The sequence below is a fragment of the Mastigoproctus giganteus genome, chromosome 2 (genome assembly GCF_048544385.1).
Source record: "Mastigoproctus giganteus isolate SK-2022 chromosome 2, ASM4854438v1, whole genome shotgun sequence".
NCBI classification, from domain to species: domain Eukaryota; kingdom Metazoa; phylum Arthropoda; class Arachnida; order Uropygi; family Thelyphonidae; genus Mastigoproctus; species Mastigoproctus giganteus.
Window position 1 is genome coordinate 46904476 of NC_143576.1, and position 16980 is coordinate 46921455.

Here is a 16980-nt window from a genome sequence, read left to right on the forward strand (position 1 = left end):
GTTTTTTTGGGATTACTGTTTCCCAGGTGTAATACCTTACACTTTGTTGAATTAAAGCACAGCTGCCATTTTTCTGACCATTCCTGAAGTCTATCTAGGTCTCTCTGAAGAAGCTCAACTTGACAGTGATCATTAACTACTCTACCAATTTTAACATCATCTGCAAATTTAGACATCACGCCCTCTATCCCTTCATCGATGTCGTTTATGAAAATTAAAAACAACAGTGGTCCTAATAGTGATCCTTGAGGAACCCCACTTCTTACATCAACCCAATCTGAGGTATAGCCATTTATCACAACCCTCTGCCTCCTGCCCTGAAGCCATCCTTCTATCCATCTAAGGATTTTCCCAGTGATTCCAACCTGTTCCAGCTTATAAAGCAACCGCTCATGTGGGACTGAGTCAAAAGCTTTGCTGAAATCTAAATAAACAATGTCGAAATTATTCGATAAATCCAGCTCGTGAGTGACCCTTTCGAAATAGCGAACCAGATTTGTTAAACATGATTTTCCCTTTACAAAACCATGCTGAGTATCCTTGAGAATTTTAGTTCGATCCAAATGATCCTGAATTCCACCCTTGATCATTGCCTCCATGATCTTCCGTACTACTGAAGTCAGACTGACAGGTCGATAATTTCCAACTTCACTTTTAGAGCCCCCCTTATGTATGGGAGATACATTTGCACTTTTCCAATCCAAGGGAATCTCCCCAGAGTCTAGTGATGCTCGCATAATTAGCCTCAATGGTTCAATGCACTCGCTTGCCGCCTCTCTTAAGATTATAGGGTATATTCCATCAACTCCAGGAGCCTTACTTGTCTGTAGGCTCGAAAGTTTTTTCATTAAATAATCTTGCGAAATTTCAATATCATTAATTACATATTTTTTAACTTCGCTCCCACAATTTCCCATTGCCACAAAAGGTTTTTCATTTGTAAATATCGATGCAAAATAACTGTTGAGTTCATCTGCAACGGCAGCTGGTGTATTTATTACTATCCCCTTTCCCTTACGTAAAGGTCCGATCTGGTTTGTCCTGCTCTTCTTGGCATTTATATATGTGAAGAATTCCTTATCCCCCCTCTTTGCTCTGTTTGCTAGTGATTTCTCATAAACTGCCTTTGCCTGTCCGAACCTTTTCTGTGGCTATTACACATCACCTTGTAGCTGTTATAGGCTTCAGTACTTTTTATTGCTCTGTAACCTTTCCATGCCACCTTTTTCTGCTCAAGTAATGTGGCAACTTCACTATTCATCCAACTTGGAACCCTTCTCGTGGAGTATTTTTTTAATGGTATATACGCATTCAAGGCATCTGTGATTAATGTTTTAAAAGCGTACCACAGTTCAATTGCATTCATTCTCTGAGCGATATCTACCCAGTTAATAGAGGCCATGTAGTACCTTAAGGCATCGTAATTTCCTTTTCTGAAATTAAAACCCATTCCTTTGCCTTTTACTTCTGCTACCTCTCTCGTCATCATCCACCGTAGAACTCCGTGATCACTTCCTGCTACTGGTTCCTCTTCTGTCAGCCCTGTTATGTCATCTGATTCATGTGTGATGATGAGGTCTAGGATATTCTTTTCCCTAGTACTTTCCCTGACATGTTGATACAAATAACAGTCATCAAGTTGATTTAAAAATTTTGTTCCCCGTGTCGAGTTTCCTTCCCATTTACTCCAATCAATTAGAGGCAAATTGAAATCACCCATAATAAGGCATTGACGCTTACTTGCCCATTCCATTTGCATGTAGAGGCTTTTGTCATAATCTTCACAATCACCTGGTCTGTAGATTACCTCTACTCGCATTATACCTTTGTTTCCAACTATCTCACACCATACAGACTCTATACTAGCATGTGAAATGTCTGAATCCGGGAAAGCTATCATCGCACTCAGGCTGCTTCTGATAAGAAGCATAACCCCACCACCCCTTCTATCTAACCTATCCTTCCTAAATACATTATACGAGCCATACTGAAACTCATCATCCCCAATTTCCGGGTGGCACCACGTCTCTGTAAGCCCTATTATGTCCGCGTTACTTGTTTTATCCAGCAGTTCGAATTCGCTCATTTTATTGACGACACTTCTAACGTTACTGTATAAACAATTAAGATTTACTGTTCTTGTATATTTAACAACCCTAACACAACCCTTGAAGTTTTTTAGGCTCTCTTCCCTGATATTAGCTACCCGCTCACGTGAAACGTCTTTGCCCCCAGAACATCTAGATAATACGTCCAGTTGGGGTAACAGATAAGAACTCTTAAGGTATGTGCAAGAGTTACATTGACCAATATTATCAGATAAACACGTGTCAATATTACCCCCCCCCCAGCTAGCAGTTTCCCTGAACCTTTAAGGTATCCTCAATAATACTGGCAAAAACTTTTGCACCACCTTTGTTTAAGTGTATCCCGTCTCTACAAAACAAATTCCTTCTACCTACAATTGTGGGCCATGCTGATAGAAATTTACCCCCTAAAGCCTTGCAGATTCCTTCAAGTCTTGAGTTAATCCATAAGGCTCTTAACATATAATCCCTCCTATCGTGTCTGGGCAGAATTGCAGACACATAGACATTATGGCCTAGCTCCCGACATTTCCTCAGCATGGTCCTGTATTTTTCCAACAAAGCGTCAGATCGTGTAAGTTTAATATCATTTGTCCCCACATGAATAATAATATTTTCTTTACCCCCTTTAAAATCTGACAATCTGTTGGTGACATCATCAATAGTTGCTCCTGGCAGACATACCCTGGTTCTGCTCCACCTATCCTTATTACAAAAAATATTCCCCGTTTCCCTGACAATGGAGTCTCCTAATAAAACAATGTCCTTTTTAACCAGAGTAGTTTGCACTTGGTTTTTCTGTTTTGAGGCTCAAATCAGGTGTGCATCACTTGGTAGATTGCTGGAGTTTTGAGTCCCTGACGAGCTCCCAGATGCATTATTTTCGAGGGCAAGCACTTGTTTTTTTCAGCCACTCAAATTGTTCCATCAGTGCACCAAATTGTAATTTAAGATCGGTGCACTCCTTACATCGATCACAAAGAAAAGAATCTCCAGGTGAGGTAGGATTAGTCACCAGGTCGACCTTGGAAAACATTCCACAGGTTCCACAACGGATTAAATCATGACTCGCCCGTAAATCGTCATCGGCTATTTCCGTGTGAGTCACGATACCCTGTGACGTGTTTAAGGCAGATCTCGTAACTACCATTATAAAATTAAATAAATATCAATGAAAGTAACTTTAAAAAATTATATCTATAATATTATTAAAATCAAACAGTTACAGGAAAACCTATAACAAAATAATCCAACAATATCTAAATAAATCAAATATTTAAAAGCACTATCCAAAAGTAAACCACTTAACTGAGGAGCCCTGTCTAAGCACGTCCGCTCACCTCGAATGCCAACACTCGAATGTGCCCTTAAAAGATGATATCCGCTCTACAAAGTCATCAACCTTTCCCCCTGGCAGACATACCCTGGTCCTGTTCCACTTATCCTTTTTACAAAGCATGTTCCCCGTTTCTCTGACAATAGAGTCACCAACAACTTCTAATTCCTGTGAGACCAGCGCATTCTGCCTTGAGGGTTGCCGCTGTGTCGCGTGATGACCAAGTGCAAGCTCTGGTGTTGATGTGGCCAGCTGAGAGCTTGATGGGCACCTCAATTTAGATCCTTCGAGGGCATCCACCCTGTCCTTCAAGCTCTCATATAGGCCCATAACAACACTGAGTTGTCGCCTGATTTCCTTACACTCCCTACATCGCGCACACACAAAGACATCCCCCATGGCAATATCCTGTTCTGTTCCAGAGAGTTCGGTAAACATTTCACAAGTTGCACTTTTTTTTAGGCTGTGATGTGTTGAAGAATTGCCCCCCTTAGTTCTCCCCCGAGTCACAGCACTCCTACCACTTTGTGCCCGTTGCTTTGCTGCTTTAGTCTGGGGCATTATATTTAAATTAATAAGATCAATAAATTTAATTAATTAAATGTCAATACTACGCTATCTAATAGAAACAGTGATGCGTATTACGCTATATAATTATACGTTAGAGCTACCTAGTTACCGCAATTAAAAATTTGAATTCCCTACCACTCTATACAAAAACAATGGCTGCAAGATTCGAACGAAATAACAGTTTTACGTATATTAAGTAGTAAGCTACAAAAACTCTTTATCTAAATTAAAAATAAAAGTAACCAGCGTAACTATCACTATAAGACTACGTATAAAGTACAATATAAAAGAACAATTAGGTAAATAAAATGGAAAACACTTATAGCTTTTTAGGAGCCTGTAATTTTTAAAGAGTCAGCGCCCTCTTAATATATGTTTAATATTGCCCTCATTTTTATCTAGTTCATTGCTGATATTGTCATTAGTTCTTTGAATACGCTTCAAAATGTTGGTGTCACTCGGATATTCAGCTACTATGACATCATTATCGATTACTAAAAATTCGTCAACAACAATTTCTCCACTGATCAAACCTCTTGCTTGGAGTTCTTCCCAAGATTATTCTTGTTTATACTCTGGCACAACCACCAGGTCAGTGGAGTTTATAATAAATAAATCAATCAATACAAACATTAATTGTATTTAGCTGTCATGGGCTTGAACCTCGGTCCACTCAATAAGCGTTTGCTACTATACTCGTGCTCCTGACCAGTCGGCTACATTTTAAATGTGATCTGAAAATTTGGCACTCAGTGTCTGTACATCAAGACGAGAAGTAGTCCTTTCAAGGGCAAGAATAGGCCATACTCATCTTACCCGCTTTATTTACTCACAGGAGACGATCCACCAAAGTGTCCACATTGTTATATAAATCTGACTGTTAAACACATTCTCATTGACTGCCCCTACTATAGACAAGACAGAACATCAACCCTGCTATCACTGGTAAATCTTGATAAACCAATAACTTTAGAGAATCTCATTAGTGAGAAGGCAAATATTACTGAATTTTTCAACTACCTCAAGCAAACTGGACTAGTGTGTGTTTAGGGTCAAGCGGCACCAGGGGTTTCCCCCATCTCCGCGTAGTTTACATTGTGGTGTGTTACAGTACGCTGTAAATGCCAGAGATTTAAAAGTGTGTGGGTCTTGGATCGTTTAGTGTCATGTACCGTTGTTCTTCTGGTCATTTAGCCGCTAAACCCCAATTGGGGCCCAACGTTGCCCCACTTCGCCCCGTGGAGGCAGACCAGGAACCCAGTAGCTTATATGCACTCTGGCAGGTCCTGCCACCTAATTTCCTGAGATTTCGGTGGCTAGGACCTTAAAAAAAAATAATAAATAAAATAAAATAAAATATAAAAAAAAAAACGGGGGCACTTAAGTTTAGAAAAGCCAGGAGTGGTTAATATGGTTCAGTTTTCAGTTTAGAAATTGTTAATTTTGATTAGTTATGTGGGGTTTACGCTGGCGTATTAGTCAGAGTAGGGGGAAGAGACTGAAGACCGGGGGGGGGTAAAGAAGTATGGGGTCGATAGGGAAGACAACCCCAGGTGGTCAGTAAGGCATGCCCATACCTCACCAGGCAAAATATATGGGGTGGTAGGGGAGGGAGGAAACAGGAAGACTATCTCCTCCTCCCCCCCTGCCAGGGATAGGAAAAAAGGTACCAGGCAAGGGAGCTGATAGAGATCGCCATTTGGCTACATGGCAGTGAGGCTGCATCAGTCGTAGTGTAGTCATAAGTCCGCTAGTAGAGTCACTCGTGGGATAGTGTCCCGTCCAAGTTGAATGTCTTTGTTTTTGATTCTCTATCTTCATTCAGTATATTTGTCAGTTTCACTTAGGTCTCATATTTGTTGGTACATAGGCAGGGTTTCTTGGTAGACAGCTAGTAGCTTGCACATAATTTTCATTCCGGGGTGTGTCCTAAAGGATGTTTTGATTTGTTATCTGGCTGATCGTCTTTCACTCCTGGTGCATTGCATATAGTGTTCTCCTTCTTGAGAAGAGTTCTTGAGCGAAGTTGGTCAGGGCTCTGTATTCCTCCTCTGAATCCAGTAGGTGAAACTCTTGCCCTCTGGGGAGGTATCTTATAGTCGTGATTAGACTATTTAATCTTTTCTGATTTTACAAAAATTTCTCATATCCTTATATTATAAATGAATAGGTGCATTATAGTCACAGCAGCTTATGTGCCACCAAACCCCATAACAATAACAGCATGCTGTTGTAGAAAATAATCATCCAATATATCCACAAAAGCCTTGCTAGTGTGCAAATGACCAACCCACATGTTCCAGTCAATATCTGGGAATTTAAAATCCCCCATTATAAGACAATCTGATTTGCTGGTCCACTATTTCTCTGTACAGCCACTCATTATACTAATCAGAGTCATTAGGTCTATAGCACACTCCTACTCTCAATTTTGCTTCCCCAGTGCTTATGTCACACCAAACTGACTCAACACTGCACTGTCCATGCATATCAACTGGGTGCACTTCATTAGATTTTGTCTCACATCTGGTGAGTATGGACTTGGCACACCCAGGGTCCTGATCTCTGGATATCATCATTCTTCTCTTTCTTGGTGATTCCCTTTTATTTTTGTCTCACTCTCTCAGGGAGAACTCAGAAATTTTTTTTTTTGGCTGGTGGGGCAAAAGCCTCGGGCTTCCTTGCACTATATGGCTAATAATAATAGCATAACCCCTCCTCCCTTCCTATCCTATCTATCCTTCCTGTACACATTGTACTCCTCAAATTCCAAATCTGCATTCCTTATATCTGTGTTGTCTGATATCCCAAAACACCTGCCTTTGATGTTTTGACCAGCACCTCAAATTCATCAAATTTATTTATTTACTTAGTTTTATTTATTTAGTTTCAAGTTTAGTGAAGAATTTGTCTTTTGTGATGGATAACATGAAGTGCATTGTTGGCATAGAGATGTTTGTGAGGACAATTGATCATGCATATATAGCCTAAAAAAATCTGTGACATGATTGTTGCAATATCTGGGTTTAAAAGAAATGTCCAACTTAAACATAGTTTCAAAAGACTTAAAACTGTTTCCTTTCAAAATACAGCTGCAACAGTTTGTGACCGATATTGGCAAGGAAAGGTGATTCACTTCATCAGTATGAAGTGAATCACGGAAAAGAATGCGGCAGTTATTCACCAGTAAAATTGCTTCCGCGTTGTCCTCCGTATGATAGTATAGCTGTGGAAGCAACCTTTTCACGATTCGCTACAAGTGGCGAATTGGCCATGAAGGTGTGGCAAATTTAGGTTTTCCATATTTGGCACCAACAATAAAATATAACTAACATTTTCTTTGATGCTTGGTTGCAATTTTAAATTTCATATTTCACCTTCTGAATGACTCACCAGTGCAGTGCTGCTAGCCAGTACTCATCACTTCATTTACTAACACTCCATTTCCTTCCTGCCTTCAGTTTGAGTCAAGACACCAACCTTGAACAGTTGGTGTCTATAATTTTGAATTTTTTTTAAAACATGTTTTGCTTCTCTGTTTTGAGTACAATTTTCACATTTTTCCCTCTCAGTCACTCACAAAAACTTATAATTTGAAAGATTTTTACATTTTCACCCCTAGTGATGAATAAGTATGTTTGAAAATGAAGTGAACCAGCAGCAGAAGATAATGATGAGGTGATTGAAGTATACAAACTCATTGATTCAGAACTTCAGAGTCTTAAAAATAAAAAGTTAAGAGAATTGAAGAACATGATATGAAAATTTCAAGAAAGCTGGGAGCCGAAATTTGTAGTGATACAAGTAAGGGAAAAACTAGTCTACCTTCTGTGCAAAAAAAAGGTTTCAGTGATAATAAGAGAGTTTCAAGAAGTACTTTTACAATATGCATAGTGAATTTGACGATAAATTTCCAGTTAATGGTCTAGTCATGTCAGTGAAATTGCCCATCTGAAATCATAGTTTTGTGACCAGAAGCAGTTTGTTTTGTTGAATGATCTCATGTTAGCTGGCTATAAAGCAGCTTAGATATTGGCTACAAAGAAGAAAGAACCATTTTCCAATGCTGAGATAATAAAGGAAATTGTTACTCTATTGGAGAATTATGATTGGAAGGTGAAGAATGATATCCTGCAAAAAGCTGTAAATTCTGCAGGATGGTTCTTCACTGGAATTATCAAAACACATAGGTGAGCAACTAATTTGACAATTGAAAGACTAGTTTTGTTTTTCTCTGGCACTGGTTGAGTCAATTGGTCTTATTGACATGCTACAGTTAATCTTTTGGGTTTGGTTTGTACTCCCTGATCTCAAAACTCATGAAGAAATCCTTGTGCTTTGTTGTGGACTGTGAGGTTGAATATGTGGAACTGATATACTCAATATTTTTTGAGCATTCAAAAAAATGCGACTTTGATCTGAAACAACTAGCTTCTGTTATAATAGTGGTGCACCCATGAAGATTAGAGGTAAATCAGGATTTGTTTCTCTCTTGAAAAAGCATTTGAATGAGAATGGTGTGAAAACTATGTTAGTATTAATGGTTAATGATGGCAAATCATGCAAGAAAGCAAGCTTATACAGCATCAGCCAAATAAAACCTATTTTACCTATCCATCCCCTTCAATATGTCTAGTTCTTCCTTGCATTTATTCAAACTACCCACTTCCGCAATGAATGGAAGCTTGTTCCAGAAATCAACCACTCATTGGATGAAGGTAAACTTCCGCAAATATTCTGCAACCATCTTTCCTCATTTTGAATTTATACCCCCTCATGTGCATAGTCTGATCAAGATGAAGAATCCCATCAGCACTGAATTTGCCAAAGCCATAGAAAGCCTTAAACAGCTCAACCAGAGCCTAGTGCCCAGATGTTGCAATTTGCAGAAGTGAAGCCTTTCTTGGTAAGAGCACCCCTTTGTTCCCCTCACCAATCTTATTGCCCCTTCTCTGTATCCCAGCTCTCTTCTCTGTTCCCAGCAGCTCTATATCCTTCCTAAAATGAGACCTCCACACCTCTATGCAGTACTCAAGACAATTTCCTTATTCGGTGGGTTAATCAACTCCTTATCTCTGCTATTAAAATTCCTATATATTATTGACAAAACCCTGTGAGCTGTCTTGGCTGCCTGTCTGCCCTGTTCAGAGAACTTCATATCACACTGCACAATTACTCTCAGTCCTTTTCAGTCCCCTGGTGTAGTACCCCTAGTGTAGTACCACACAGATGATACATTAATTTGGGATTACTGTTACTCATATGCACTAACTTGCATTTGTCAATGTTAAACTTCAATTGCCATTTCTCAGCCCATCTGCCTAATTTTTCTAGATTTTGTTGCAGCAGATACCTTCATTACTGTCATCAACCACCCTGCCCAGTATCATATGCAAACTTAGACAGTAAGCCTATATACTCCTCATCAATTTCATTAATAAATACTGAAAACAATGATTGCCCATTGCTCAACCCTAATAACATTAATTCACTAAGAGCAGCATCTATTGATAATCACTGTCTTCTCCTGCTCAACCATTCCTTTATCTATAGCAATAACTTTCCCTTAATGCCGCTTTTCTCTAATTTGTACAGCAGTCTTTTATCTGCAAGAGTATCAGAAACTTTCCTTAAATTCAAGTACAGCAGACTCTCGATTTACTGGGATTGGATTAACCGGGACACTTCAAGACTCCAAATTAAAAAAAAAAAAAAAAATTCAACCAGAAATCATAGAATTCAAGTAATAACTAGAATAGGTATAAACAGATATTTTGCAAGTCATAAATAAGTGACAAGCGGCATTATAAGTTGTCATTGGGAGATAAGTGTACCTATTATCTTGCAACCCCCGCTGTCTTCACACCCGCAGCTCAAAAAAAAAAAAAAATGAGAGAGAAGAAATGTTTAGTTTGTTTTAGTGCGTCGTGTCGATTGTTGTGTTCCGTCGCACCACAAAAAGACAAATTTTGTTTCATTTCATTATTTATTTCAGAGATGTAAATTTTTTTATATTAAATATTTATTATTATTATTATTATTTTTTTTTTGTTTAGAAATCGTGAAAATGATGGGTAAACACGAAAGAGTTGCGCTTTCAGTTAAACAAAGACTTGAAATTATTCAAAAGTTTGAAAACGGTGCATCCGTTAAATCTCTAAGAATACAGTAAGTCCCCAACTTACGCAACTATGGATTTATGTAAATTTGTTTTCACTCTTTTTTTTTTTTTTTTTCACCCGTTTTGCGCTAACAGAAATGCCCAATAAAAGGAAAGTGCAAATTGTTTTTTGTTGGCCTCCAGAAATGTGGTTTAGTAAAATGTGTGCTTGCGCAGGGTGATAATAGTGAGTTTTCACCTTAACCCTGTGAAGTTCTTTACAGAAAATTTCATTTTGCCCATTATCATGGTGCTGACTAAGAGAATAAGTGGCAGCAGTACTAGTACATCTACCAACAAAAGGAAAGCGATCGATTTGGATCAGAAAATTAAACTAATAAGAATGTATGAAAATGGTTAAACATTAACAAGTATCGCGCTGAATTCAGATTTGTCAGTAATAATATAGTAGCAATACGTTACTAGTCATTCCCGAGTTACATAAAACTCGACGAAGTAAGAAGTCCTGGAAGGTATCTCTTACGTATGTCGGGGACATCTGTATTTTTGGATTAACCGGGAAATCGATTATCCGGGATTTGTTTTTTACCATCTATTCCGGAAAATCAAGAGTCTACTGTATATGATATCGCAATTTTTTTTGTCTCCATTTCCTTTGTTACTGCATCATATATAACAGCAGTTTGTTACTGCTTGAGTATACTGGCTCACATAACATTGAAAGCTTTCATCCTTTTTGATCCAAAAATATTTTGGAGAATGCTGCTGATCCATATAAAATGACCTAAATGACTACAATCATTGGATCTCTACATAGAAATTGCTACCCACAGACATTCTGAACCTAAAACATTTAATACATGCCAGAATAACTATTAGTCTCTGTTCTACATTGAATGCATCCAAAAGGATTATATCCGAATGAGATCTGATAAATGTGACAGAAGGGAATTACAAAACTAAAAAGCCATATAGACTAAGCACATATTAATTTAGAAATAAGGCAAATTAATTGCCACCTGCATTATCATCCTTACTTTTAGCACACCAAATCTGTCAAAGCTAGTTATCTCAACTGTGCATATGAGAGTGCTAGTTATCTCAACTGTGCACAATCCTATAAACTGTGCAGTTTATGGGATTGTGCACACCCCAATCCTATAAACTGCTTTAGTTGCAAAAATTTGGCCATTCTCAGCTAAGGGGATGCTGTTTTCCTAACTGTTGTTCCAAGGACCATATACAAATGAACTGCTATTCAGAGTTGCCATCCTGCTGAGATTGTAAAAGTAAGCATCCAGCTTGCTCCAAACCTGTGAGCATTGGAAGATAGTAAAGAAATTAACAAATAAACTCACCAAAACTAACATAAGCAGCCTTGGCTAAGAAATGGCAAACAGTAGCCACTCAAACAGATGTCTCTATCCTCTTGACATGTCACTTATCTAATGTGCCTGAACCTTACTGCCAACTACTCAGGTCTTCAAAACAACAAATAAATGAACAGAGCAAAAACCCTGGATTCACTGACTGCGATGGATGTATGTCCATGCATTGACATTGATGTCAACCCCAAGAGAAATTAGTCCTAGAATTACATGCAGAATATGACACGGACAACCATTCTTTCATAGAAAAGAGAAATCAAAAACTTATCACAATACACATTCGGCATTCTAAAAACAGTCAGATTCATCCTCTGTCAGAAAAACCATAATGTACCATGTCATCCAGTGTGTTACAGAGTCAGTTGAAATAAAATATGATAATATTCATGACTTAATCAAGCAGTATAATTCCATAGGCATCTGCTTTTAAGAAATAAACTTAACACAACAGGTATCTCCATTAATTAAAACTGTGCAATTTATAGACAAGACAGTGACAGTGGAACTCCAGTACATGGAGGCATAGCCTTACTTCTCTAGCATTTCATCCAAACCTTTCACCAAGAGCTTCCTTAGAGGCAGTTGCTGCCTGTGTCCCAATCAGAATTTCTTTCACCCTTGTTCCATTTAACTCACACCAAATTACTCATGCACAATAAATAACCTTGAAGACTGTTACATACGGACCAACTCCCTCCCATCTGTTGGGAGATTTCAATGTACATCATATACTGTGGAGATCCCCTCCAGATAGATAAACATGGACAAATCATTGTATCTCCTTGCTGGGCATAACCTTTTGTTACTGAACACTGGCTCTTACACTTATATGAACTTTTCCCAAGATCAACCTTTGTGATTGAGTAGTCGGTATTAGACAACCTGCTTAATAGTGATCACTTTCGAATACTTTGTGGAATCTACTGAAAAAGTACATTGCATACATAAACATGACAAAAAAGGAAATTCTTCAAGTTAAACTGAACAAAATATTCATCATGCATATCACTTGATGAAAAATTATCCAACATTGGTCCACTGATAATGTCACAGAGTATGTACATCACAAATCAGACATTGACAGCCGCATCCATTGTTATACCTCAGTCTAATACCGGAAATTGCAGGTATTCCAGCAGAGTGGAAGTAATGATGCAAAAAAGAAAAGACACATGGAATTTATTCTGCAAAGTTACCCTTAATCTTTTTAATTGTAAGCGACTCAAAGCATAAAAAGAGAAGCCAAAAAAGAATTCTGGACTAAATTTGCCCTCACTATCATCACTGTCACTACAGATGCAGATCGGATCCCAGCCTTATCTGGGGGAAAATCAAATAACTCAGTGGCAATCCCTTGTGACCAGGAGCATATTCAGGGGCAGGCAGAAGGGGCATATGCCCCTCCTTAAACCTAAAATTTTTTTAAATGCCTCATGCTTTCTAAAAAACTCACTGGTTGCCATACCCCCCATGACACCTGGACATGGTCACAATGCCCCCCGTTACGATGATACCTGCATACGCCACTGCCTGTGACATCCTCTCCAATCCTAAATGGAAAGTGCAAGGCCTATTCTCCCCTGATGAGGAAATAGCAAATGTCCTTGGAGAATCCTTCTCCTTAACCGTCTGCTAAAACTGCATATGAACCAACTTTTCAGAAGGATAAAATAAGTGCAAAGAAGTTAAGAATCAATTTCAGTACAGGCACATCACTTCTATATAATGAGCCTTTCACAATATGTGAGTTACAAGAATAGTAGTAGTAGTAGTGGCATGTGATGCAAGAAAGCATGTGTATGAGCTTATGCAGCATCAGTCAAAAAAAAAAAAAAAAATCACACCATTCCCTCCAAATGCCTGTCCAGTTCCTCCTTAAATTTATTCAACCTATCAACTTCCACAACGACAGATGGAAGTTTGTTCTAGCAATTAACCACCCACTGGCTAAAGGCAAATTTCTGCACATCTATTATACATCTGTCTTTTCTTAATTTGAATTTATGTCCCCTTAGGTTCGTAATCTGAACAAGTGGAAGGATCTCATCAGAATTCAGCGTGCTCAACCCATTCAAGGCCTTATACACCTCAATCAGATCACCGCGCAGGGGGCTAGTCTCCAGCCACTGCAATTTGCAGAACTTAAGCCTCTCTTGTTAAGAGAATCCCCTCACCAATCTTGTTGCCCTTCAATCTCAAGTAAATCTACATCCTTCCTAAAATGAGGCCTCCAGACCTGTACGCAGTACTCAAGGTGTGGCCTGACCATTGCCTTATACAGAGGGACAATCACCTACTTCTCCCTGCTAGCAAAATTCCTATATATCATTGACAAAACCCCATGACTTGCCCTGGCAGCCTGTCTGCATTGCTCAGAAAACTTCATATCTGACTTCACAATTACTCCCAGGTCTTTTTCATTTTCTACCACCTTAAGTGTAATACCACACAGTTGGTACGTTTCTCTGGGGTTACTTCTACCCATATGCAGTACTTTGCATTTGTCAAGTTTAAACTTCAGTTGCCACTTCTTAGCCCATCAGCCCAAATTATCTAGATCCTGTTTCAGTAGCACACTGCCATTACTGTCATTAACAACCCTGCCAACCTTTGTATCATCTGCAAACTTCGACATTAAGCCTGATATACCTTCATCAATATCATTGATAAATAAACAAAACAACAGTGGACCTAAAACCGAACCCTGTGGGACACCACTAATAACATTAGTCCACGAAGAGCAGCACCCATTGATTACCACCCTCTGTCTTCTCCCATTTAACCATCCTTTTATCCATTGTAGCAACTTACCCTTAATACCATTCTGCTCCAGTTTGTACAATAGTCTTCCATGCGCAACAGTGTCAAAAGCTTTCCTGAAATCCAAATATATGATATCAAAATTATTTTTTGCATCCGGTTCCTTTGTAACCACATCATAATATCGTATCAAATTTGTCAGACAAGACTTTCCCTTAACAAACCCATGCTGTGTCTGAATTATTGCTGCAGTCTTGTCTAGATGATCCTGGAATGCATCTTTAACCAGTGACTGCATTATTTTACCCGGAACAGAAGTTAAACTAACTGGTCTGTAATTACTCGTGTCACCCTAATTAGGAATTAGGGTGACACAAAGTAATTAGGAATTTTCTCTGGCCTGCCAAATATTCCGAAAATTCATATGTGGCCTGCTTCTCTAAAAGTATGGGGACAACTGCCTTAATCAGATCACAGGTGTCTAGTCTCCAGATGATGCAGTTTGCAGAATTGAAGCCTATTGCCTTTCTTGGTAATTGCACCCCCTTGTTCCACTTTCTGATCTCTTTACCGTTCTCTGTACTTGTTCCAGCAACTCCACATCCTTCCTACACTGAGACTTCTAGACCTGAATGCAGTACTGAACATGGGGCCAGACTATTGCTTTATACCATGGGATAATCTCCTCCTTATCCCTGATGACAAAATTTCTGTATATCATTGACAAAATTCCATGAGCTGTTCTGATATCTGCATTGCTCACAGAACTTCATATCCAGCTATACAATTACCCACAGGTCTATTTAATTTTCCATTACCATGAGTGTAATACCACACCATTGGTACTTTACTATACAGTTACTGCTACCCATATACAGTACGTTGCATTTATCAATGTTAAACTTCATTTGCCATTTCTCAGCCCATTTGCCTAACTATAGAGATCCCGTTGCAGTAGCATACTATCATTAACCACCATGCCAACCTTTGTATTATCTGCAAACTTGGCATTAAGCATGATACACTTTATAAATATCATTGATAAATATAAAAAAACAACAATGGGTCCAACACTGAACCCTGCGGGACTCCACTGATAACATTAATCTATGAAGAGTCCATTGATAACCATTCCTATCTTCTCCCACTCAACTATCCTTTTACCCATAGCAATAAGCTGATCTTAATGCCACAACCTTCCCCATATCCTAAATTATGTCATTTAGGGTATGGGGAAGCGATTTATAGAAGAAAAAAAATTAGTTAATTTCTGCCACCATGGGAGAAATTGGCACTGTAAACATGAGATGGAATACTTAACTTAGGTTTATATTTTAATATCAGAACTTAGAAACCCAAAGATATTATTCCACGTGCTTTCCTTCACTTGAGATAACATTCTGAAAACATAGCATCTCATTGGGGATGTTGGCTACATGACTATATGCTATTTAATGCTTGCTTTCAAATTGACATTTGAAACAGGTGCATATTGACTTGTTTGTATTGTACACAAGAGTAAATATGCACAGATTATAGTAAACAAGTTTGACGTCAGACAAAGTTTGCTACAGAGTATGATAAACAAATTTGACGTACTAGTTAAGCCATCAAAATGCAGACATGTAGAGTTGCCAGAGTAAACTCTGTCTTTCAGGTATCTTCATAGCCAGAAATCACAGGGATTAAGATCTGGTGATTGGGTTGACCAGAACTGTGGAAAGTCTCTAGAAATGATGAGATAATTTCCGAATATTGAATGGAGCAGTTACTCCACTTGTCAACCAATGTGAGGAGGTGTACCATCTTGCATGAACACTACACTCTCCAAGCATTGCCTTTCTTGCAGAGCGGGAATAATGCGATCTCTTAGAAGAATGCAGTACATTGTACTGTGCACTAGTTACCATACACCTTATGGGGCCATGAGGTGTAGACTCTTCAAAGAAAAATGGTCCGATTATAAACCTTGTTGTGAATCCACACCATACTGTAACGTATGGACTTTGTAGTGGTCTTTCATGCACAGCAGATGGACAAGAATATTCGGCAGTTTTGTGCATTTACAGCCCCATGAAGAGAGAAATGTGCCTCATCAGACCACAGGATCATTTGAGCCCATGTATCGTCAAGTTCCATACGAGCCAGAAATCGTAGAGCAAAGTCTATTCATTGTTGCTGATCACAAAACTTTGGTTCTTGCACTATGTGAATCTTGTACAGGAACCAGTGTAAAAGCACTTTACGTACAGTAGACCAAGGAAGGTTCAAGTCTCTTGACACACCTCTGGCACTACTGACTGGTAGTGTTTCGCATTCTGACCTGCAGACCGTTGCAACTGCCACTTCATCCACTACCTCCATTCTGATACGTGGTCGTCCCCTGCCTGGAATTACACCTAATTCCCCAGTCACTTCAAATTTCTTTATTAGTTTTCAGAGCCCCACTGATGTCAAAAGTTCTTTACGAACCTTTAAGTTTCTGATATTCACATAGTGCTGCATTAACGTTACTGTTATTCTGGTAGAACAGTTTTAATAAAAGAGCAACAGTTTTAATAAAAGAGTCATAATGGTTATTGACGGTGGTGTTGGCCTTTCTGCTTTTATCTGACAGGATGTCATTTATGTAAGCAGTGTGTCTTGAAGTAAACGACAACTTTTACATATGTACAATGCCGTTTTTTTCCTCTGGTGGCAGAAGTTTGAACAAATTTT

The 16980-nt window shown here is 38.8% G+C and overlaps 1 protein-coding gene across 3 annotated transcripts in view; it reads left to right on the plus strand.

Annotated features, from left to right (window-relative positions):
- Positions 1-16980, plus strand: part of unc-119 (unc-119 lipid binding chaperone) — a 225841-nt gene that overhangs the window by 41641 nt on the left and 167220 nt on the right. Inside the window, exon 3 of one of the 3 annotated variants that reach the window (XM_090388906.1) lies at positions 3075-3083. The exons of the other annotated variants lie outside the window; for them this stretch is intronic. Within the exon in view, the coding sequence (XP_090245032.1) occupies positions 3075-3083 (9 nt within the window). The remainder of the gene's footprint in view (positions 1-3074; positions 3084-16980) is intronic. 3 annotated transcript variants of the gene reach the window in all.